A 23,229-nucleotide genomic window follows, 5' to 3' on the forward strand; every position below is an offset into this window, starting at 1 on the left:
ATCTTACTATTTTCCACAATAACAGTAGAAAAGGTCAATTGAACTTCGAACAATGTGCTGGTTGAGACGTGTTTACTTTACATGTAGACATGAAGACCAAGATGTCACGCCACCACGGCCGAAAAAGCCCTGCGAGAATGCTATCCGCAGGGGATCAGCAGAATATCCACGCTTTTGTAGTGAGGCGTTGTGTCAGAAGACAAGGCGAAATGACTGGGCTGAGGCTGTATTTCGCGAACGAGTTTGCATTCCCTGTGAGAAGAGACAAGAGAGACAGCGCTTAGACCAGGAATGGAACTATTTCATCCGCAACAACATGCACGTGCTTACCGAGCCAGAGATAGCTTACTACGAGCAACACCGCGAGGAGATATTTGAAAGTTACTACTGGGACTGGAATGATAAGCAGAAAGACTTAATCAATCATTGTATACGAGACATACAATCAAGATACGGTTACACCTAGGGCCGGGAGCGAGAAAATGGTTAGGGATCGTTTCACGCTTATTTATGTTAATCCCAGAACAGTATTCTTTTTAGACAAAGGGATAATTAAACTGGGAATATGGAAATAAGGGGTCGTATGAGGTTAATCATAACGTAGCACTTAAGAAAGAAACATCTAAAGAAATAAGGTAGCTTATAACTCGCATATTTAAGCCTTCTTAAGACTTTTAGTGTCATTAAAATCACGATATACACAGTACAAGCTATTTAACGTAAAGGGGAAATACTGTAAATGTTGATCGAGCTATTGTTTCGCGTCAACCGTCATACATGATTGTATGCCAGCAAATCGGCTAGTAAGAGTAGGTACCTAGGTACATTTTAAATCTATTCGCAGCGGATGCTATAAATATCAACTGATCGCAGATTTCTAGATCCCAAGGACTTCCTTCGCTAGGTAGGTACGTAGGTAGATACCTCTCTTATACATATTAACAAGTGCATTTGTTAAACACGATTAAAGGATAATTTGAATAGTGACCAAAATTTTATATCTATAAGAGGTACCTCAACTGTTTTAGGATAGTCAAAACAACTAGTAGCATTCAGAGCATTGTTTTACAGTTGAGCCTCATTTTTACCATCTATATCCCTTAGATTACCGGACACTGATTCAGAAGCAGCAATTCGACCTTCCCAATCGAGGTAGTATGAGACCCGATATAGGGGATCGATAAACATGGGTGAACATGGGATGGGGGTGTGTACATAATATCGTTCCGGTCCTCGGTGATAAGAGAACGAATAAAAGCATCATCTAGAAGCTGATGCTTCATTCTCTTATCACCTAAAGATTATATATTTAATGAATACATTTGAGACTTTGCCTAATGTATAACTCTAGAAATTAAATAATTCTCTTTTCAATTTCTCTCAAATGACATCTTCAAGATGTATGAAAAACGAGAGCTTTTACCGCAATCGATAGGTGCGGACTCGCGTCCCCGTCCGAGGTCCGTTTGGATGACGTTAGTCCAAGTCGTATTTGCCTTGATACTACTAGGTACCACTTACAACGCATTGTTTTCTTCACCTTTGAACCATGGCGATTTGAACGGTTTAGCGTATTGCCCTCAGGTCAAGCCTCTTTTGCCGCAACATGATACCCCCGCGCTCTCCAAGCTGGACGAATATATTACTTCGCCCATCTTCCTTAACGAAACTGTAGTTCGTATGCGCGGAGCAATCCAGATCCCCTCCCAGTCTTACGACGACTTGGGACCTGTTGGCGAAGATAACCGATGGGACGTAATGTTTGACCTTGCCGCGTACTTAGAAAGAACATTCCCGCTTATCCATAAGACCTTGGAACTTCAAAAGGTCAACACTCACGGGCTCCTATATACTTGGAAGGGATCAGAGAGAAGCTTAAAACCGACTGTCTTCATGGCTCATCAAGATGTTGTCCCTGTAGCTGAGTCGACTATCGGACAGTGGACCCATCCCCCTTTTAGTGGCCACTTCGACGGTCATTTCATCTGGGGCCGAGGATCTAACGACTGCAAGAATAATCTCATTGGTATTATGGAGGCTGTCGAATTACTTATAAATGCGGGCTTCCAACCAAAGAGAACTTTAATCTTATCGTTCGGATTCGATGAAGAAGTATCCGGGAGGGAAGGCGCCTCACATCTTGCTGAAGTGCTGATTTCCCGCTATGGAAAAGACGGTGCTGCAGTCATCGTAGACGAGGGAGCTGGAACGTCAACAGTTTGGGGTTCCACATTTGCCCTTCCTGGAGTCGCTGAAAAAGGCGCTATCGATGTTGAACTCATTATTCGTATGCCGGGCGGCCACTCCTCGGTTCCTCCTGCTCATAATGGAATAGGAGTCATGGCGGAACTGGTGACTGCTATTGAAGGTTAGTGGCCCTGTTGCCCTATTAAATTCTGGACTCAGTCAGCAAAGTGATACATTATCAAATGATGCCACCATATTAAGTTAAGGCTGGCTCTAAGAAAAAGGTTTCTTTGAGTAATTACTGACCGTAGATCGATATTCAGACAATCCGTACGAGCCACACCTGCATTCCACCAACCCTTTCCTTGGTCTCTTACAATGCGGCGCAGCTCATAGTCCCGAATTCCCATCTAAGCTAAAGAAGCTTCTTCCGTCTCATGACGGGGAAACTTGCTCTAAGAAAGACAGGCTGGCTTTAGAGGCAGCGAAAGCAGGCGACGTTGTCAAATACTTATTCACAACTTCGATAGCACCCGACATAATAAGTGGTGGGGTCAAGAGCAACGCACTCCCAGAGCGTACTCGAGTCCTCGTCAACCACCGAGTCAATGTCGGCGACCATCCATCTGATGTACAGAAGAAACTAGTGAAGATAGCTGAACAGATCGCCAGTAAGCATAACCTCACGGTTCACGCATTTAAAGATGAACCGGAAACGCCCCGGTCAATCACCCTTAAGCTTAATTCGAAGGCGGACACGCTAGAACCTGCACCAGTAACCCCAACGGCTGTTGATGGGGTAACGCCGTATTCGGTGCTTTCAGGTACTACCAGGGCTCTCTACGGTGAAAAGCTTCTTGTCTCGCCAGGAATTATGGCTGGAAATACCGACACTAGGTATTACTGGGACTTAACAAAGCACATCTTCCGTTACGGCCCTGGGTGGGATCCTGAGCAGGAAGGATTTGATGGAGTACATACAGTTGATGAGAAGCTTAGCATATTTGCGCATATTAAAGGTGTGCAATGGTATAGCCTCTTTATCAGGAATATGGATGAAGCTGGGTTAGCTTAAATTAAACTATCTAACGTTGCTTCAAGAAACAGTCGTTAGTCTCACTGGCACTTAGGTTAACTGTGAGATTCTTGAAAATTTATATTGAGTGGGATAAAATCTGCCTGGTGCCATAACATTAGAGAAAGATGACTGTATGGGGCTACTATAGCCTTGGCACATGATTCCGGCTCAACCAGTATTCTTTTCTCATGTCATCAGTGAGGGTCCCTGATAGAACTGCTTGAACGATTTTAGCTTCAGGTGTGAGACCTACCTCCGAAAGGAAATCGTAAACGTCGAACCACGAGGGATTTCCCTCTGCCATTTCGCAGTCAAGGATTACCTGCATGAGGGCATTATGGCTGGCGCTTGCAGCAAACCGGCAAAGACCTACGGCAATTCTTGCATGGGTGACAACTTCAATCGGGTCAACCGTGCTGGCGGCCTGGCGGAACTCAATCGTTCTTTTTGTCTCTCTTTCGAGCTGCGCAAAGCTGTATGCGCCTCTCCTCAGGCCAATACCCATCATTCTCGCAATGGAATGCCTATCCGCTGACCTGAGGATTTCGCCGACGGCAGTAATCAGCGGAACAGGCTCGTAACTTTGGGCGTTGTGAGGGCCTTGGTAGTCTCCGCCGAGATCCCACAATGCACCTTGCACGGTGTCCTGATCGAGATTGTAGGCACCCGTAGCTGGACGAGTGGGAAATCGAACCTTCTTAGTAACTTTGTCATCCTTGGAAGGCTCAGGATGACTCTTAAAGTGTTGAAAAAGGTTCTGTACGCGCGTTATGACTTGCGCATATCTAGATGGCCTCTCGACTTGTGCTACCTCGGTGGGAGGGGCAGGTTGAACCGGTTCACGAACAGGATTTACTAACCCGAAGGAAACATTAGAATATAGACGTGGACTCGTACAATATGCATTTTCGTATCGATGTTTAGGATGTGACTGAGCTAAGATCGGGTCTGCTGCGTAGAGAAGAGCAGCAATCTGTCTAAGCGAGTTCAAGGGGAGCCATTCATTCCCATTACCCACGTGTACGTGAAGCCCGGCCTGATGAGAATTAAATATCCAAAAGTGTCTCTGGAGAAAGTCGCACATTCTACGGACTTCGTCGAACCCTTCGTTGGTAGCCCACAGAGCTGGCGAAACGATTTCGGCGCCGATCCATCCGAAATCTTTATCGCTTCTATCTGCCAGCTCCTTAGGCAGTGCTCTCAACGAAACGTCATCCACTACACTCCAGCGTCGATACCCTTGGAGATGAGTCCACTCTCTGTCGCCATAGTTAATTGCATTCTTATCCAATGGCGCAACTGCTCCTTCTGGTGATGGGAAAGCCTCGTCTATTATAAGAGCTAGGGCGCCTACCCTGTCACCTGCATTCTCCCACCTCCCCCTGACAACTAAAGGAGCTCCAGGGTTTACCTGAACACCTGGGGGCGCTGGTACCGTACCGGTAAAGCTCTCGGCGCGCCATGCTAGGAAAAATTCCATTTCTATACCGAAGCTTAGCTTCTCTTTATCACCCTTTGTTCTATTTGCCATTTCCAATGTTGTTTACTCGATTGTATGCCACAATGGTCTTGTTTGGATCTTTTTGGTTTAGGTCTTTTACTTGCCTATGACCTTAACTCCAATTTCTTTAGTCGCTATGTGCCACGGACCCCTTAATATTATATAGTCATCCGAACTACTAGCTAACATCATCCTGGTTTCGATACATGATGAGAGAGACAAACCAGTAGTGACATGGCGGGTTTGTTTAAGAAGAAGCCTGTTTGTTCTTTAGCTGATTACCTCACGTCAAACTCGAGGTTCGCTAGGTGATAATACACTACGCTCGAGCCGGTTCACTTCATCCCATATACTTTACAATTCAAAACACATAATCTTCGATCACAAACTACTGCAATCGAATCAAATTGTTGTGTTGTGCCGTTGCCGATATATACTGTCATAGTGATTTTCATGTCTCTAGACGAGTGCTAAGGGGGAGGCTTTCATAGGTGCTGCGAGGGGCAGCTTCTTGGGCGTAGCAGTGTCCTGACTAACGTCCCAGCGAAGATTATATCCCCTTCGAATTATATAATCACATAAGTTCATCGCGGAGGACTATATAGTCGGGTATATAATGAAAGTGAAATTAAGTGAATGAAGTACCTATTAGAAAGTAAAATACTAGGTATCCAACCCAAGTTGCCATATCGTACCCGAAATAGTCTTCTAAAGCAAAGCCCAATGCATGAGGGTCTATTCTCGAAGTAATGTAAAGTTGACGCATGGAGATCAAGTAAAGGTGGTTGATGCCCGCCTGGCTCTCTACTAGCCTAGCGCATGTGCCTCTCGAAATGTTGGCGTAGAGTAGATGCTGTCTGACCCCCTAAAAATCTATATCCATTGTCTCTAATTCCTTGAAGGTTCTCCCGGTTACTTTTCGGAACCATCGGACGCCTTGTCGTCTTTGCGAAAATGTGGTGGTGGCGGAGGAAAGTGCTGTTCACCGGTTTGTTGGAGAAAAGATCGTGGACGAAGATGAAGGTGATTTATACTCCATCCCAGGCAAACGTCTTTATGTGACCCGCATCTTAGGAATACCGGGTTTGGACAGTGGCTTGTCCTTGCGTATTGAGAGTCGCAAGCGACCCTGCCAGACGGGCTAGGATATTGTAAGACAATGCTCGCAAAGCTATGATTACCGGCTATATACCTTTCATGACGTCTTAAGAAAAGAAAGAGGAGGATGATTTGAAGAAATATATAACCAAGTTCCTAGATATCAAAACAAATGGCATGAGCACCTGACCAGTTCAGTTTAGAACCCAACAGTGCAACCAAAGTTTATTGTACTTACAGAATGATTAAGGTGACTGACAGGAAGCTCTCTAGAGGTAGGTAGTGTTCCTACCATGAAGTGCCTTGCCCGTGTCACTTTAACACTTTAATAATCCACTTTACCCATTCGAAGCTAAAGCATAACTGTTCGTAAGCTAGGAAAAGTGAGAAGTAGTCATCGCTAAGTTTCCTGTAGAGTACGATAGTATAGTATACGTACCGTAAATAGGAAAAGTTGAATATCTCATCTCATAAAGCCAGTGGTTAGAAGTGTTCTCAAGAATATATTATAGCTTCTTCGGAATGATGTATAGTTCAACTTTTACCTGGGAATGTTATAGGAATTGACCACTCGACTATGCTCAGTACTAAGGGTCTTTGCCGATACTGAGGAGATCTAAATTTAGATGAGGTAACTAATAGCTGATTCGCGGTTGTTCGCGTAATGGTTAAGTTAACTCTTTTTTATAACATCCTCAGGTGTTCTACCATGAACTTTCATACTATAGTATACCTTTGATTCTAAGTCATTATTCAAGACTTCTATAGGTTAGGTATTGATTACCTGTAAGTATGGCCCAGCAAGTTTATATCTGACAAGTACTTAGATAAGTATTTTTAAAGCAAGCCAGGAGTTAATCAAGATGTGGAATTTGGATTCTGTTGAAAAAAAAAAACATTGAAATTCCCAAGAGAAAATAATCCATGTGATAATTCATCAAAATAAATGCTTTGGCTTAGGTTCATAACCAGGGCAATAGAATACCAGGTACCTACCTTGGCCAAGTAGGAGGTACCTTAGGTGAAGTAAAGTACTAGGTACCTACATACCTACCTAGGTGCGTAAGGAAGCTGCAGGTGCCAGCTTGCTAAGGTACTAAAACGTTGCGCCTGCAGCTTCCGCGCCTGCCACGTTAATGAGCCCCACTATTAGGCCGTCCCTCGTTGTTACCTATTCCCCTCTGTCCCCTCTGCCCCTCTGCCCCTCCACGATTGCCCCGCATCATCAGAACGATGATTTATCAAACAATCTTACGGTTGCTGAAGTATACCGTATCGTGTCGCCTCACCGTCACCGTCTTCATGCGAAAATAGGAAAAGGTACCTACACATCTCGGGGAAATTATCATACTACAAAGTTTAGGTATTTGCCTAGTTGGCTTTCTTGACGTCGTACAACTTCCTGAGCTTCCGTTTTGCATTTAGTTCTTCCTTTCGATCTTTTGACTCAGCTTACTCTAGAAGGTACCTACCTACATAAGGTATCCATTGTCAGGTGCCTATCTGCAGCTACCTAAAGTTTAGGTTAGGTACCTACCTACCTAACCTACGTACCTCCTAAGGATCTCCCTAAGGTACCTAACCTAGAACCTTGGAACTTACCTCAGGGTAGGCTCCATCTGCATTGCTCAATCAGGGTCTCTCACCACCGAAAAGTTGAAACTGGAACGAACTTGACCGAAAGACGGAGCATTTTCTTATTGTTCTCGTCAATCTTCCAATTCGTACAACTTCTCAGGGATATCATATTACACCACGAATCATTTCATTTCATTTATTTATTTATTTTTTTTACCTGAGTCCCAAGGTAAATAAAAATCACTCCGACACGGCTATCTCTACACCTGCGTACACCTGCGTACCCCATACTGCCTACCTCCCATCAAGCGTCACAGCGGCTACTGCACAGCTGAACACCTGTGTTACCTGCCATCCACTAGGATCCAAGAATTGTACGACCTACCAACGAGGGGAAGGAACCTTGGGACTTTGGCCACTTTAGGTACTTACCTAAGGTACCTGTATCTAGGTACCTATCTATCTATAGGTACTGGGTACTAAGCACTAGAACATCTCATCCACGTGCACATTTAAAGCCCTGTGAGAATTAGCGGACAGTTACTACCTCTTTACAACACATTTCCGTCCTCTGCGGATATCATTTATTTTATCGACTATCGTCTCATTGCATCCAGGACAAGAACAGGAGAGCAGTTTAAGACAATCTTTAGCCAATCTCAAAATGGCAGGAGCACAAGAGACCGATGATGGCATCGAGGACCTTTATATGGACGGTACGAAACGTGAAGCAGGTTTCGATTCACAGCCGGAGCCCAATTACCACCAGGATCCTCGGGACGTCGAAATGACAGACTCACCGATGATGTCGACGCCTGCGCATGCTGGCATTCTTCCCCTGTCCATGTTCAACTCGCGACCGTATACCGGCCCAGTGACACGATCCATGACCAAAGCCCGTCTCGGTCATTTGGTCGGTACCCTTCCACATGCTACTTCCTTAGGAGACCGGCTTAAAAGCTCCTCCAAGAGGCACGTACGCAATTCCAATGTATCCAAACTTGAGGAGTCGAGAGATATTAGCTATATCATGAATGACCGGATTACCAATTCCGACGAGATCACTGATAATACTCGTAACATGACTGGTCAAGTGAGAGATCAGGCTCTGTTTCTTGATCCGCCGCCGCTGGATACGGCATCTACATCACACCCCCTAACTGGCCAGCTTCGAATATCCAGCCGCGGATCTTCCCGTGTTGATAATGGGAATGCTATGATTGCGGAGGCTACAGTGTTAAGCGACAAATCTCGGGCCAAAGAGCCAAAAAGTAAATCAAGGAGACGGCTTAAAGCAAGCAACGCTTCTGCTAGCAGATACGTTCGCCGCTCTCCACGCTTTATGAAGCCACTCACTGAGTTTCCAAAGTACCGTAACCTTCCGGATGAGCTCAAAATCATGATTTGGGAGGCCGCCATCGAGCCACGTCTAGTATATATAGTGAACCGATACTCACTATCACACACCCAACGTCAATTTGAGGTTCAGAACGACCAACCTAGCTGGTTTAACGCCTGTCGCCTGTCACGATGGGTTGCGCGGCTCCATTACCTGAATCTCTTTGCCATGTATAGTCCAGTTACGAATTCGTTCAATCCCAGAACACTTCAGGCTGTTACTGGTGATGACATTGTGATCTTTGAGCCTTGCCATGGCGGGTGCCGTGGATGCTACTGTGCCAAAAATCAGTACAACCTGCGTGACCGTTCTATGGTACGGTCATTGGCTATACAAGCGGAGTCACCCAACTTACCCCCTACCACAGAGCCATGCTGGAAAACCATTGCAAGATCATGGCACAACGTTGAAACTCTCTATCTAATGAGAACTGCCGTGAAGGGCGTGGACAAGCGGAATAAGGCAATGATTCGAGTCATGAAAAATGCGCACGAAACAGCTCTCTTAAAGCGCTTCGACGAATGGAAGAAGGGTCCTGGGATCAACGCTAAAATAAAAAGAATAGAGTTTGTCGTTGTAGTAAAGAAGGAAGTGGCAAGATCTAATAACCCGCGGGATCGTTACAAGTTTGTCGAAGATCGGTTGACTGACCAACCGGAAGATATAATCCTCGGTTGATTCATCCTTCCTCACGCTGTCCTCCAATCTATTCCTTAGAGGAAGCTTACCCTCATAGGCACTATATGCTAAATAGAGACGGCTGTCAGGGAATGAAATTTATCCCGCCTCCTCAGCAAGAACATCTGGAGACAGAAGGAACTCGATATTGAGTGGGTACCAAATAAAATACCGTTTTGCGTCTCTAGTTAAGATACCATGGCTTGGGAGTGGCCCCCGCTACTCTATCTAATGGATTTTTCTTTTCGGAATATATCTCCCTTTGATGTGATGACATCAGGTATATTGAATATGTTTTCGCACTCTATCCGTATTCGCTACTTCTAGAAGCTAATGACTTTTGTTTGTGATAGAGGTATTTTTTGGGGGGTACTATGGATTATTCTGCTACATACCTTACACGTGCAATATCTTGGACCCTATTCGTTTTGTTACAGCTTTGATGCGTCAGTGACCACCATATTCGGTAGCCGAGAAAAGAAGCCATCTATTACTGCCTCAACGAGAATATCAACGATGAAGGTACTGATAGCGATAAAATGGGCTTCAATGACGCCATAAGAGGTGATCTGGATATATTCCAACCTGTTCCACATATGCTTCTCTTTGCTGTCTTGTACCAATTGCCACTCCGGCCGCGGGTAGTTGGATTATCCTCCAGCTTGATCGAACGTCACAGTCTCAACTTTGACAAACCTCCTGGTCAATGCAACATGCTGCAAAATATAAAATGCAGTATACCTAAGAAGGAGATCTAAAAGAATCTGTTTCAGTTATGCTTCAACCATCCAAGATTTCCCAGCCGACCCCCTGGCACCTTCTGTCACCTTTCAGAGCTATCAACATTCATCAAACTCTCCCTATCTACGACCACTGTCGATAGTCTGATAAGGGTTTGCACCATCTTAGAAATCTACCTTAGTTAAGACTGAGACCAAATTGCCTCGGGAGTTAAGCTTATCCTCCTTATGACATTCCCTAACACGAAGCCTGGAGAGAGTCCACGAATCTTCTGGATTATCTACTTGCACTAATGAGAAATATCCACGGCCTCACACTGGAGGAAACAAGTTTTAACGAAGAAAAGGAGACGCGCACATTATTACTAAGACGCTCGAAGCTTTAACGCAGTTGTGAAATCAGAAAGATCTTTCTGTCGTAAAACGTCTTCCGCTGCTCCGTAGCTCTACCACGTAACTAATACAGCTTAGCTAGAATAACCTAAGGAACCCTGAATTTACCATCCTACCCAATATCTGATTCCATTTAAAGACGATTATCCTACATCGAATTGTTCGGGTCATATGTTGATAATAACTCGATTGTGTGGAGTTATGATGCGGGCTTCAGAGTTCTTAACCTCGAGTTGAACGTGGACGTTATGCTGACTTAGTTAGCATGTGAGTTTACGTTCGCCTCATGTCTTGTAGAATGTTGTGACTTGATTCCATGTCGCCTTAAGTCCGTATCACCATTACTACGGTACCTAGGTGCGTACCCACCAGGGCCAGTCGCAATGTAATTCAGGAGTGACCCCTTTGATGACTAAGCGACGACCTGTAGGTGCCGCACATCTGCTTGAGGGCCTTAGGGCCAAGTATTATACAATGAATACGCGTACACTTATTGTCAGGATCTTTAGTAAAAGACTTCTAGAGTCATGATGGGTACATCAAATTCCAAGTTTAGGGTTCCTTTCCATTTCTTGCCAAGAAACGTTTCGTTACAATAATCATCTTGAATGAAGTTGAACCAGGTCTCTTAGATATTGTGAAATTTGCTACTTTAAAAACAGCGATCCATTTTGCTGCTTTCAAGTACCTAGACCTAGTCAAAATGGTGTTGATTGGCGATTTGTTATAATAATTACGTCCTAAGTACATCTTCGACTAATATTTCTGTCCTAGTCTTCACTAGGTACCTCTAATACCTAGACCACAGAACGCAAGGACAAGTTAGAAACAATAAAGCGGATACCGATCGCACTTCCTTTTCTAAGCACGCACGAGATTGTATTTTACCTATCGCATCGTCCGAGATCGTTACTAAAGCTTACCTTGGGTAGGTAAATACATAAGGTATAGAAGAATTGATTCAACGTTATAATATTTGATAATTGACAAATCAGGTTTAGAAGTTCCCGAATGTTTAATTGATTGAAGCGCAGTACGGCTTGGGGGTGACGCCGTCAAATATATATGCAGGCAGCAACACCAGATATTCCATATTAAAAGAAGGGAGCACATGAAAAAGGAGAGGAAAAAAATTAAAGGCAAAAAATTTATTGTGCCCCCACACCGGATTGAACGATGGACCTCAGCATGTACTCGCAATGGATCTTCGAAGAAGAATTACAAGTGCTGCGCTCTACCACTGAGCTATAGGGGCCATGCGACGATAAACTGGTATTTTTACAGGGCTTTATATACATCAAGAAGACAGAGAGAGATATGGTACAATAACTAAATCACGTGAAACTGGATCCATTATGGCAGAATTGAATCAACGAACCTTTTCGAGGTCCTAGCTTGATTAAACTGTATGTACAACGACCACTGTTGCTCAATTATTTCATTCGTATGTTGATACACTTTTAGGCGATGATGGACGCTATAAGACATCTCATCAACTTCAGAATTACACTCAACTATCCAGAAAACGCAATCATCATACTATCAAGGCTTCATATAATCTGAACTGAAGGGGCCCGTTAGACATAATATTAGAATCACGGTGAGAAAAAAAAAAACATTCTTCTCAAGATGCTAGATAGGTGGCATTTAATATACCTAACTACCTAATCTAAAGGGGGTATCAAAATTTCTTGTACTGCTTGTAAAAAGGCCATCCGGTTGCTCCAGCTTGGTTCACAATATAATGTATGCTTGAGATAAGGCTGGACGTGCTATGCTTAATCTAAGCCGTCTCTGTAGCAATTTTCCTTTTTTTTTTTTTTTTTTGGTTGCGGCCAATCCTACGTTTAGCAGATAATAATAATACTACACGGTCGACCTAATAAATGTTCAGGTTGTGTGTTGTAACGCCGTTGCTGGTCAAGAGATTGAGAAATTTCCTCTCTACCAGTACGCGCCAAAAAACCTACAAAAAAAGAATAAAGTGTAAGTGTTACTGACTATCATGATATGAGTTGATGTGATCCTGGCAGTACCTGTCATATATCTAAGTCCCGTATGTAAAGTATACTCGGTAATCAAAACTATGAAGACCTGGAACTTCCTGCAGCTCGAGTAAAGACTATCAATCTTCCAAGTGGGATCGAGGTATTACTTGAATATTCGGCGGCCACCCGCCCTCACTGCAAATCTCTCAGCTCCGTTTTGCGTTTGCTGGTTCCAAACCATCAAGCTTCCCAAAGCGCCACCATTCTCGGTAGCGGCCTTGCGACGTCTATATGCTTCGCGAAGATGTTCGGGCCGTAAAGGCGCTTGCCGGCGGTGTTTCGATAACTCGTTCGTCGGTTCAAGCTCGTCGTCGGATAGGTCGGTTTGCTTTTCGCCTAGTTGCACCCACTCTTGTTGAACCTCACGGGCGGACTCGACGATATCCCCAAGGTACATCTTGCAGACGACTTGCATCATTTGATGAACGTTGGTAGGACACGACTGCGAGGTGACGCTGTTGATATGCTACGCAGGGGAGGGGACGGTTAGATTCGTTATAATCGATTGAGGTGACCAATAACATAGGAATATGATTTAGCTTACCCTTTTCACATCTGCGTTCTTGAGTGTTTGACGATGCCAAACTTCATACCGGTCGAACTGCTGTGCGTCCATTTGCGCCTTCAACAGCGCATTAAGTTCCTTCTCTTCTTCAATTTGCTCTTTGGTTCGGGCAGCAGACATGCTGGCCATATTCTCGGGTATCTCGAATTCCTCTTCTTTTCTAGAGTCCGGGTCGACGTCCTTTCCAGCATGATTGCCGCTGGCGTTGCTGAGGACAGTGGGCGCGCGACCTCCCACGACACTTGGAGTGCCATCGCGTATAGCCTCGACCGCAGCCTCACTTGCGCGCTCCGCCTTCGACTTTCTGCCTCGCTTTTTTTTGTTGGGCGCGCCGCTCACCTGACTTCCACTAACGAGACTCATGGTATCGACGCTTGGAGATCGTCTGTAGGATGGAGAGAAAGTCTGGGTTTGGGATTCGTCGGGCGGGAAGGACGTCTGCCGAAGAGGATGAGCCGAGCCTACGGAGGCAATAGACATGACCGATGCCTTGCGACGTTTAAGGGAGGGTGGTTGAGATGGTAAATCAGCAGTTGTGGAGCCGCGCTTCTTCGAGGGCAACTGCGCGCTAGAAGAGTATGGCGGAGAACCCGCAGGTGAGTGGGCGCGTGGAGGGGACGCCATGTCGGCTTGTTGAGAAGAAGACCTAGTTTAGTGAAGCCCACTCGAGATCTAGCTTCGAGATCTAGCTTCGAGATCTAGTTTCGAGATCTAATTTAGTTTGGATGTCAAGTAGCCAAGGTAGTTAAAAGGATATCGAATGCTTTTGTTGATTCGTGTCGAGTAGAAGTTGAGGAAGCTTTGATGGGGGATGCTTGGACAGAAGTAGATTTTGGGAATAATAATTCCGCGTTTCGAACTTTACGAATGATGATGTATCAAGGTAAATAACGAAAGAACCTAAGCCACGGATAGAGAGACACGGATAGATAACGCGAATCTAACCTACCTAGGTACGAAGTACTTAGGTACGATTTACGTAACCTTACGTAACCTAGGTATCTACTTATCTTAGCAAGCTTAAACCACAGATTTAATGTTTTTCTCGTTATACTTTTACCTAGTTTAAGTAAGTACAAATGGTCACGGACCGCAACTACCTAACCCCACAATAATAGTAAAATGGTTCGGATGTTACCGATGTGGGCCTTATATAAGTGCGATAAGACGATAAGACGATAAAGCGATAACGGACAATTGAAAGAGTCGATTTTCGATACTTACAAATCTTGTCTATTTTAATAAAACTTGCATTAGAGTGGGATTTGACAATTCCATCTAAGCTACCCATAAGCCCCAAGGGATTCCTCTCGGCGCATGTGCTTAATGTAATTGAGCCGATTGGAGCTTATAGTCTGATTATCCCGTCCCGTAAGTCCCTAAAACACCTTTCCTTCGCATACAACGCCTCTTACGAACGCCTTTTACGAACACCCCTGCACAAGTTTAACATCTTTGGTCGCAAAAGCAAAAGCAAAACGGTGCTGTTCGCTGACTCAAAATTGGGACGGTTTAGAAATGGCGACGATAGAATCTTCCAACAGCTCCAGTACGGGGGTCTCCGATGTCGATGACTCTGTCAATGGCAACGACAGACAAGAAGAGCACGGCCAAAGTCGAGACGAGAGGAGGGCTAATAAAAAGAAGAGAAGAAGAAGGGCCAAAGATGGAGGTATATCGGAGATTAAGAATATCAATGGACACTCAAAATCATTGAAGAGAAGGAACAGCATCAGCAAAGCCGCACGAGACCCTAGAGACGAGCCCCGGGGCAAGAAGCAGAAGAAGACTAAGAGCGAAGGTGCAGAAACGAGGTCACCTAGTCCGGTTATTGATTTCGATGGTTTAAGCCGGCCGAGTACGTACCAATGAATAATTACAACTTTCCGCTGATCACACCGTTACCTTAGATATGCTTACACCATATAGGTCGGGGGACTCGAGAGAGACTTGAAGAGAGCTCTGAGCAAGCAGCCGAAAGACTAGAGAAGATGCGAGGAGCCATTCGTACGATTCTAGAATGTGTTGGCGAAGACCCAGATAGAGAGGGCGTTCTCGATACACCGACAAGATATGCGAAAGCGATGCTGTTCTTCACCAAAGGATATCAGCAAAACGTCAGAGACATTGTCAACAACGCTATCTTCCAAGAGAATCACAATGAGATGGTTATCGTGAAAGACATAGAAATATTCAGCCTCTGCGAACACCATCTGGTCCCCTTTACTGGAAAGGTAAGTTGTACGAATTCACCACTCCGTTGATCCTTAGTTTTAATTCTCTGTCAGATGCACATTGGATATATCCCCAACAACAATGTTATCGGTATATCGAAGCTACCGCGTATTGCTGAAATGTTCAGCCGCCGACTGCAGGTCCAGGAAAGACTGACGAGAGAAGTTGCCAATGCTATCATGGAGGTTCTGAAACCCCAAGGCGTGGCAGTTGTGATGGAGTCAAGTCATCTCTGGTAAGTGGAATAGCATTCTCTCGGCTTTCTAGTCATTCCCAGAAGTGACATTTTCCCCTCTTTCTTTCTCCGACAGCCAAATGCTCACTATGATTATGATTGACAGCATGGTCATGCGAGGTGTCGAAAAAACCACAACCAGCACCATCACCAGCTGTGTGCTCGGTTGTTTTGAAAGAAAAGAGAAGACTAGGAATGAGTTCCTAAGTCTTGTTGGGCTTAACAGAACCTATAGGTAGGTACCTAAGGTTGCAAAATAGGATACCTTATATCTGCATTTGAGGCGTTATAGGTTCGGAGCGTGGGATCTCAACATCAAGCTCATCCATGAATAAGGAATGGGGAATGCATCTTAGAGCTCAACAGGCTCAACGCCTTAAAGGAATCGGGTGGCGTTCAGGGAGGGGATAAAATGATTCTTCAACATTATATTTGTGTATCATCAACTGCGCCATACTTGCATTCATTACGAGATTTCTCGAACCGGAGCCTTTGCAAATACAATCTCGGCATTCCGACACCCCGTCGCCTTAGCAAGCAAAACTGACATCTACAACATTCGGTCGAAGGACGTCAACATTGTGTACATGACAAATCGGTGAGCAGCTCAATCCTTCGCGCGAAAGGAGGCAAGCGATTAACTTACGATACCTATGATTGATAATCACATGATTGATAAGCCGCGCGGCTACTTGTAGAGTTACATCCAAGCTAACTTAGATGCCGGAAATGTGGCATTCTTGTTCCGGCAGGATCGTGGAGTTTACGTACCTAGACAGCACAGGTAGTACCCTCTTACATGACATACACCAGAAGGAAAATAAACTATTTGAAGTTGTGCATGCCCCTCAGTATCGCATTAGAAGCAAATTAATATCCAGCATTTTTCGCATCCATAACTTACCAAGGAAATAGACACTACCAAGTGAAAAGTGAAAACAAATCTATCAACTCGACAAGATGAGCAGCAGCATTACCAAAGTTGCCATCGCCGGGGTAAGAATACACCTGAGCGTTCTATACAGGAACTACTAACTAAATATAATGCAGGCTACCGGTAACTTGGGCCCATCAGTGTTGAAGCAACTTCTTGAAGACGGTTTCAAAGTCACCGTTCTCACCCGCAAGGGGGCCACCCACACCTTCCCGCCCTCAGTAACTACTGCTGAAATTGATTATAACTCCCCGGAGTCGCTCGAGAAGGCACTGAGTGGCCAGGATGCTGTCGTTTCGACCGTTGGCTTCGGGGGATTATCATACCAACCCTCTCTAGTTCAGGCTGCGGTCAAGGTTGGCGTCAAACGCTTTATCCCTTCGGAATTCGGCGGAGACGCGGAGAATGAGAAGACTGCCAGCTTACCCCCCTTACATGCGAAGAAAGCTGTTACCGACCTCCTTAAGAAGGAGGCAGCGGCTGGTTCCATAACATACACGTCGATATCTACCGGGCCTTTCTTGGATATGGCGGTCCAGTACGGCATCGCCATTAACGTCAAGGGCAGGAAAATCACCCTTTGGGACGGCGGAGATAGGCCTATCAGCATGACCACTATCGCATATATCGCCAAGGCCGTGTCAGAGGTACTCAAGCATCCCGAGGAGACCAAGAACCGCAATGTGCACGTACACAATGTAAACCTCACCTTGAAAGAGCTCCTTGAACAAGCTAAGAAAGTGGTTGGGCCGGAGGGCTGGACGTCTGAAGTAAAGTCCACCGAAGAAAACCTCAAACACGCCTACGCGGAGTTGGAGAAGGGTGGAAATGCTACGATGCAATTTCTAGTCACAGCGATCTTTGGAGAAGGATACGGTTCAGACTTCAAGAACGTCGACAACAAATTGCTCGGAATTAAAGAATTTACCGGTGAAGAGCTCCAGGACCACATCAAGCGCTTCGCTAATTAGTCCCGCGTCTATCAACCTGGGTCAGGTATCCATAGGTGATTCCTATCCTCATCGCAAGTTTTGGAATAGGTATAAGCGCATCCTTCCAAATCAACCGCAGGCTAGGGGTACGTACCTAGCATAGAGATTAGCTACCTAGTACCTACCCATAAGGAGAAATACGATAGATCGATCGAATGACAATGAGTTTTGTGAAATGGTTTTGACGATATTGAGCGAGGTCTTGAAAGCAAATATGTCACGCACGAAGTATAGATATAGTTACAGGTGGTCGTACAGAAGTATCATGACACATTGTGAAAAGAAATATATAATATATTGATTTAGATTATCAACTAAACGTACACTTGCATCGCCTACACCGCCATATATAGATTGTCCTCTTATTAGTACGTAAGGATAGATATCCAACGATATCTGGTGCTCAGATACCCCGAGGACAAAGAGAATTGCTCGTCATCATGCATGCGAGTAAAGTACAATTAAATTTACTGTTCGATAGTATGCATAGGACAATTTCCAGTCCTTGGGACTCTTATGTCGGGATAAGGAGGCCGACAATTCGGAGGAGGGGAAGTGGTATGGACGATCCTAGGGGGGTCGTAATGGCAACCACAGGCTTCGTAAATGTAAACGTGTCTGTAGCACATTGTCGAAAAGTGATATACAGCCTATAGTAGGTATAATAAGTTATTGCGAGATTTAGTTAAACAGGATGGTTGGCTTTGATTGTGGTTGATGTTTGTGGATGCTCCGATGATGGCTTTCATTCGTTCCGTTAGGAAATGTGATCTCATTTATAGAAAACATGTTTCCAAGCCGTCATATATAACACCATTGTCAATCATGTTAAAATTGTAGGTTTCTTAGGCAGGTAACTTTAGTAACACATAGCTTCAACACGGATAGCCGCAGGCTTCTACGGTTGTCTGGTCACTTTGAAGCCCTATAGAACAATGAAATTCTTTCCATGATTTCTAGTTATACTCCATTGAACACCACCCAGCTTTTTTACAGCTCGGAAAAGACCAGTTAACAATGAAGTACGCCATATACATAGTGAAAGAATTCGATGGCGTCTGAAAGGATAATTATCTTGGTGCAAGACGGGACTTCTACTTGAGTTTAGTTTAGAATACTGCTACCTATAATCTAGGCGACCTTGTCAATATATCTACGTCGATCTAAATTGGCAAGCACATAATATTTACCTTAGTGGGCTAAACTTCTGATTTGACCTTCTATGCGTTGGCTTAAATATACATAGATAACAATCGGCTATCTTATGGCTTGAAGAATGGCCCAACCCCCTTTTTGAGCTGCGAAGAACATGAACTCGATTTGTGTCCTTATTCAACTACCGATGCATATATGGTACAATACTAAGTAATTATGATTTAGTAAACTGTATTTGCATCAAATAGATAGCTCTGGAACTTCTGTATATGTCCTGACGTGCATTTTAACCAAGTGTCCAATAGATTCGTGGTGATATATAAATTGTTCCCCTAATCAGATTTCTCCAAAGCTGTCCTGAGCTTTCCCTCATCCCTAGGCACACAAAACACACGGTACGGTTTAGGAACCATGATTAAATCCTTTGGATTAACCATGTCAACGCTAGGGCGGCGTTTTATATCACCCGAGGCTACGAAGCGAAAGCTACTTAGAAGCCTCATAAATATGATATACACCTCGCGAGTAGCAAGGATATGAGCTGCGCACATACGGTATCCTAGACCGAACGTAAATAAAGGGGCATCGGGTTTCTCTAACCAACGTTCAGGTATAAACCTGTCGGGCTCTGACCACAACTCGGGGTCTATAGTTATAGTTCCAATAAGTTAGCTATGTATTAAAGTAACGAGACATGAAGGAATCTCCTTACCATGGTTGCAGGCCCATGCATTCATGTAAACGGTGCTCCCAGTCGGTATTAAGGTACCATTGTATTCAATGTCTCTGATTGATGCTCTTGGTAGCGCAAGCGGAATGACAGAGAAATACCGATGAGCTTCTTTCGTCAGTGCTAGTACATAAGCACATTTCTGGTCGTCTGCAGCATCGCACAAAGGCTCATTAGATCCCTGGAATTGCTGAATCTCCTCATACGCTTTATCCTGGATCTCTGGATGTTCTGCGAAATAAGCAATTGACCATTGAACAGTGGTTGACACAGTCTCGAACCCCCCTCCTAGAACAGACAAGCTGAAAGCAACCAACTCGGTGTCGCTGAGCTGAGCCTCTTTATACTTGATCACGCTCGCCTGGATGCATGGTTTATTAGTACCGTTGGCTACTTTTTCCGCAAGGTCCCCGTTAAGCTTGGAAAGATATCTATCTCGACGCTGTCGCAATTGTCGAGCGGTCGCAGATGTCTGGTTCAAGGGGTTGAGGCGTAGGAGAGGAATATGGTCTTGAGTATTGCCAACAGTAGACCTGGTCTTGTTGAGACCTTCTTCGACCGATACAATTTCTCGAAACAATTCATCCTCAATAGAAGTGATCTGGACACCCCAATTGATTGTTGTCATCAATGATAGGCTTACCCGTTGAACAAACGGAAGCGGATCCACCGCAACTGCGCCGGCTTTGCCGTAGTTGAACAGATCTTGTATAAACGCCTTTGTCTCCAGATCAAGATACGGAACATACGTCTTGATAGCGGGACGGTTCAGAGCTACTGCGGCTGCCTTCTTCTTTCGCTTTAAGCTATCATCATATGGCGACGAGCCAATTGTGAAGCCGGCTGTACTGGATGCCACCTGATGGGAGGGGGATATTATGATCAATAAACGCTGCTGCACACGTACACCGAGCCGAGGGAATGGCATACCTTGTGAAATGTATAACCTATTGGCCGAGAACTTAAGGCTTGCGAATTTGATATGAACAATTCCTTTGCCGTTGCTGCACTGTTGACAACCACAACAGTACTATCCCCTAACTGCACCTGATAGACATCTCCATATTCTTTGGCCCATTCCTGATACTTTAAGGCAGCATTGGACCGTATGTCCAGTAGATTCCCGAAAAATGGAAGGCCTCTTGGTCCCTTTAATCCGGCGATTCGTGAGCGACTACGTAGGATTTCATTTCCTACAAGGTAAAGTAGCACTGTAAGAAGACTCGTAATGATTAGGGATTGCAACGGATTTTCGGCGAGCTGTTTTCGGGAAAAGACAATGAGAGGCTCCATGGTAACATGGATAATACCGTGTGGTTTTGGATGCTAGGAATAATTACATCGAGAGGTAACTGGATGTGATGGGACCCTTTATAACCTCGGACGACAACCAACCCCTCCTCAAGGCTCCTCAAAAACTCCCCCGAACCATGTATTTAGTTAATTCCGTCACTGAATCCTGCTATGCATTACTACATTACAACTTGCCACGTGCATAAATACCTAACGTGGCATTTTGTTCGGGATTTATCTTAAACGGGATTTATAGACGGGATCATTTGACGGAACTGTGTAATAACAAGCTATTGCCGAACGATGACTTCACGCACACCATCTCAGGGAATACTCAAGAAAATATAAGCCAATCAATGGGCACCTAACTGTCGGAAATAGATACGGCTTTGAGATTTTTTCTATAATCCAGTATTTTAATTGTCTTTTAGACGGAATTTCCATTTAGGATTTCCCGTCGGATTTGCAATAAGTTCTTGCATATTCTTTATAAAAGGACGATCAGGCCCTACGAATAGCAAGCCATTCTCTATGCATAACGCAGCATATTCCGTTGCCTTTTCAACGTCGCCGATTCCGACATACTCGATTGCCGCTCGATAGTATGCTTCGTTTAATCGACCTAGAATACCTTCCTCCTCGTATAATGAGATTAAAAGTCTTGCCTTTTCTGCGGATCCTTTCGAGGTTGCGGAATGGTCGTCTAGTTCTTTCCATAGAGCGTGTATCTGAGAAACTCTACGATCTGATTCGGCTATCGCCGTCGCATTTGCACTGCATCTCTGACATGAGCACTTAAAGCCCCACTCCTTTTGCAACTTCTCTTGTCTCGTCGAGTGTGATTGGAGAGGACTGAGTCTTTTTTAGCAAGTATATTATTTCTGGTCCGGTTTATAACTCACTCATAATAAGCTATTGTAAGCTCCTCGTCCTCCGCGACATCTCGAACAGCCATAACTTTATGATGAAAATCTCTATGATCGAAATAGTAGGCACAAGTGGGGCGACAGTCGTGATTGAGTCGCGATACTGCCAGTTCGTATTAGTTTCCGCCGACAAGACCAAAGACAAAGACTCCACAAGCCAGAATGCCTCGATTATACAAACCTTCGGTAAATAGAGAATAAAAGGGATTAATCCCATCGTGATAACCTGTTCGGAATGAATTCGTTTGGAGAATTTTATAAAGCTTATCACCGTAGTCACTCGCACTGCTATGCGTCGATAACTTGAGTAGAGACTCTCTATGTCGAGACGGGAGATTGAGGGTAGCGCGAATAAGGAGTTCCGATACAGCTTTCCTTCCTAGTGTATTAATTGCCTTTTCGTTCACCATTATTGCTGGTGTTCGGGCCATTATGAGCTCTCCTGCTCGTATCGCCCTTGTTGCTACTAACCCAATGTCTTTACCTGGTATTTCCACTTCACGGTAAGGGACGGTTAATTCTGATTTCGAATCAAATACCTCGGTTTTCTTCGTAAGGAAAGCGGGTCGTGTTGAAATAGTTGTGATACTCTTTGCGGTAGTAATCACCGAGACGCCCTCGCCGTGGTTGAATGCTTCGTTGGTGAAGACGCAGAACTTATCAGCTCTAGCGCCGCGACATATACCGCCAGGCTTCCAAGCCTTAAGCGGCAATGATACTTCGTCTAGCGGCCCGCTATGTCCTCCGGGAGAAGCCTCGGAGGATACACATATTTGAGTATCGAATACGAATAAGGGGCTAGGCACCGCACATATCTGAGAGTCGAGATGCGACTGCACTGATTTAGCAAGAGCAGCTGTGAATTGAAAAAGAAGCAAAAATCGGCGCATTTTCCACTGTAATAATAATATTATAACTCAAAAAGAGTGGTTGATCATAAAAGAAAAAAAAAAGTTGTAGAGTTCATGTTACAGATATCTGTCCCCGGATATCTTGGCGGAGCCAAGCCTCCGAGTCTAACGGGAATTCCGGGTCAAAGACATGAGAAAGCCATGGTTAAAATATCACGAAGATGGTGAACCCCACCAGCGATCCACAGGTCCCCTGTAAGAGGTAGAGGGCATTCACTTCCAGATACAATTTTGTTACCACTCGCTTACCAGCTGGCGGGATGGAAAGACAAGTTGCTTAAATTTCAATCTATGAAAGTCATTCATAGTAATAGAACATCATGAGAGCTCTTAAAATTTGTTTGGTCGCAAACACATAACCAGGAATAAGATCCAAGAATGCGCCCGGGCCGCGTTTCTACTTACAGAGATCTGAAGATCAGAGTTGTCTATCAAATCGAAGGTCTTCAACTGCCCACTTCGAAAGAGAGGAACTATACAATCCACCAATGTAAGTCTTCTCTTAAGGTTACACGCCGACGAAAACAGGAGCGAAATTATATACTACAATAGT

At 44.6% G+C, this 23,229-nt stretch overlaps 9 protein-coding genes and 1 non-coding gene across 10 annotated transcripts; 4 read left to right on the forward strand and 6 right to left on the reverse strand.

Moving 5' to 3' along the window:
* Positions 1-1,398: 1,398 nt before the first annotated feature.
* On the forward strand, positions 1,399-3,262 carry F4812DRAFT_460709 (carboxypeptidase s; the record flags this gene model as incomplete). The annotated part of the gene is made up of 2 exons (XM_047937736.1): positions 1,399-2,368; positions 2,511-3,262. The coding sequence occupies 2 exons, from the start codon at positions 1,399-1,401 to the stop codon at positions 3,260-3,262; spliced, it is 1,722 nt and encodes a 573-aa protein (XP_047788752.1).
* F4812DRAFT_434061 (putative amidoligase enzyme-domain-containing protein) lies at positions 2,860-5,113 on the reverse strand. The gene has a single exon (XM_047934688.1). It carries the CDS (start codon positions 4,794-4,796, stop codon positions 3,408-3,410), a length of 1,389 nt encoding a protein of 462 aa, XP_047788753.1. The 5' UTR covers positions 4,797-5,113; the 3' UTR covers positions 2,860-3,407.
* A 259-nt stretch (positions 5,114-5,372) lies between these two features.
* Positions 5,373-6,800, reverse strand: F4812DRAFT_434074 (uncharacterized protein). Its single transcript, XM_047934689.1, has 6 exons — positions 6,598-6,800; positions 6,410-6,499; positions 6,304-6,326; positions 6,157-6,216; positions 5,959-6,020; positions 5,373-5,907 (listed from the first exon to the last, which is right to left on the reverse strand). Exons 4-6 carry the CDS (start codon positions 6,157-6,159, stop codon positions 5,679-5,681), a joined length of 294 nt encoding a protein of 97 aa, XP_047788754.1. The 5' UTR covers positions 6,160-6,216; positions 6,304-6,326; positions 6,410-6,499; positions 6,598-6,800; the 3' UTR covers positions 5,373-5,678.
* A 925-nt stretch (positions 6,801-7,725) lies between these two features.
* On the forward strand, positions 7,726-9,752 carry F4812DRAFT_78988 (uncharacterized protein). Its single transcript, XM_047939434.1, has one exon. It carries the CDS (start codon positions 8,107-8,109, stop codon positions 9,517-9,519), a length of 1,413 nt encoding a protein of 470 aa, XP_047788755.1. The 5' UTR covers positions 7,726-8,106; the 3' UTR covers positions 9,520-9,752.
* A 2,054-nt stretch (positions 9,753-11,806) lies between these two features.
* On the reverse strand, positions 11,807-11,907 carry F4812DRAFT_t108. Its single transcript has one exon. It is a non-coding gene; the product is annotated as a tRNA-Thr (tRNA).
* Positions 11,908-12,057: 150 nt separating this feature from the next.
* F4812DRAFT_434085 (TAFII28-domain-containing protein) lies at positions 12,058-14,312 on the reverse strand. Its single transcript, XM_047934690.1, is given in 4 exon segments — positions 12,058-12,618; positions 12,689-13,166; positions 13,245-13,966; positions 13,980-14,312. 2 exon segments carry the CDS (start codon positions 13,887-13,889, stop codon positions 12,804-12,806), a joined length of 1,008 nt encoding a protein of 335 aa, XP_047788756.1. The 5' UTR covers positions 13,890-13,966; positions 13,980-14,312; the 3' UTR covers positions 12,058-12,618; positions 12,689-12,803.
* A 117-nt stretch (positions 14,313-14,429) lies between these two features.
* On the forward strand, positions 14,430-16,269 carry F4812DRAFT_79018 (GTP cyclohydrolase I). Its single transcript, XM_047939435.1, has 5 exons — positions 14,430-14,636; positions 14,782-15,123; positions 15,195-15,499; positions 15,554-15,735; positions 15,842-16,269. The coding sequence occupies exons 2-5, from the start codon at positions 14,784-14,786 to the stop codon at positions 15,972-15,974; spliced, it is 960 nt and encodes a 319-aa protein (XP_047788757.1). The 5' UTR covers positions 14,430-14,636; positions 14,782-14,783; the 3' UTR covers positions 15,975-16,269.
* Positions 16,270-16,695: 426 nt separating this feature from the next.
* On the forward strand, positions 16,696-17,640 carry F4812DRAFT_460714 (NAD(P)-binding protein; the record flags this gene model as incomplete). Its single annotated transcript, XM_047937737.1, has 2 exons — positions 16,696-16,731; positions 16,786-17,640. 2 exons carry the CDS (start codon positions 16,696-16,698, stop codon positions 17,638-17,640), a joined length of 891 nt encoding a protein of 296 aa, XP_047788758.1.
* Positions 17,641-18,857: 1,217 nt separating this feature from the next.
* Positions 18,858-21,159, reverse strand: F4812DRAFT_79049 (cytochrome P450). Its single transcript, XM_047939436.1, has 3 exons — positions 20,477-21,159; positions 19,529-20,405; positions 18,858-19,462 (listed from the first exon to the last, which is right to left on the reverse strand). Exons 1-3 carry the CDS (start codon positions 20,837-20,839, stop codon positions 19,149-19,151), a joined length of 1,554 nt encoding a protein of 517 aa, XP_047788759.1. The 5' UTR covers positions 20,840-21,159; the 3' UTR covers positions 18,858-19,148.
* Position 21,160: 1 nt separating this feature from the next.
* F4812DRAFT_79051 (SET domain-containing protein) lies at positions 21,161-22,718 on the reverse strand. Its single transcript, XM_047939437.1, has 3 exons — positions 21,947-22,718; positions 21,742-21,868; positions 21,161-21,691 (listed from the first exon to the last, which is right to left on the reverse strand). Exons 1-3 carry the CDS (start codon positions 22,653-22,655, stop codon positions 21,256-21,258), a joined length of 1,272 nt encoding a protein of 423 aa, XP_047788760.1. The 5' UTR covers positions 22,656-22,718; the 3' UTR covers positions 21,161-21,255.
* Positions 22,719-23,229: the final 511 nt, after the last annotated feature.

This window comes from Daldinia caldariorum, assembly GCF_022478825.1.
Source record: "Daldinia caldariorum strain CBS 122874 unplaced genomic scaffold F4812scaffold_12, whole genome shotgun sequence".
Taxonomy (NCBI): domain Eukaryota; kingdom Fungi; phylum Ascomycota; class Sordariomycetes; order Xylariales; family Hypoxylaceae; genus Daldinia; species Daldinia caldariorum.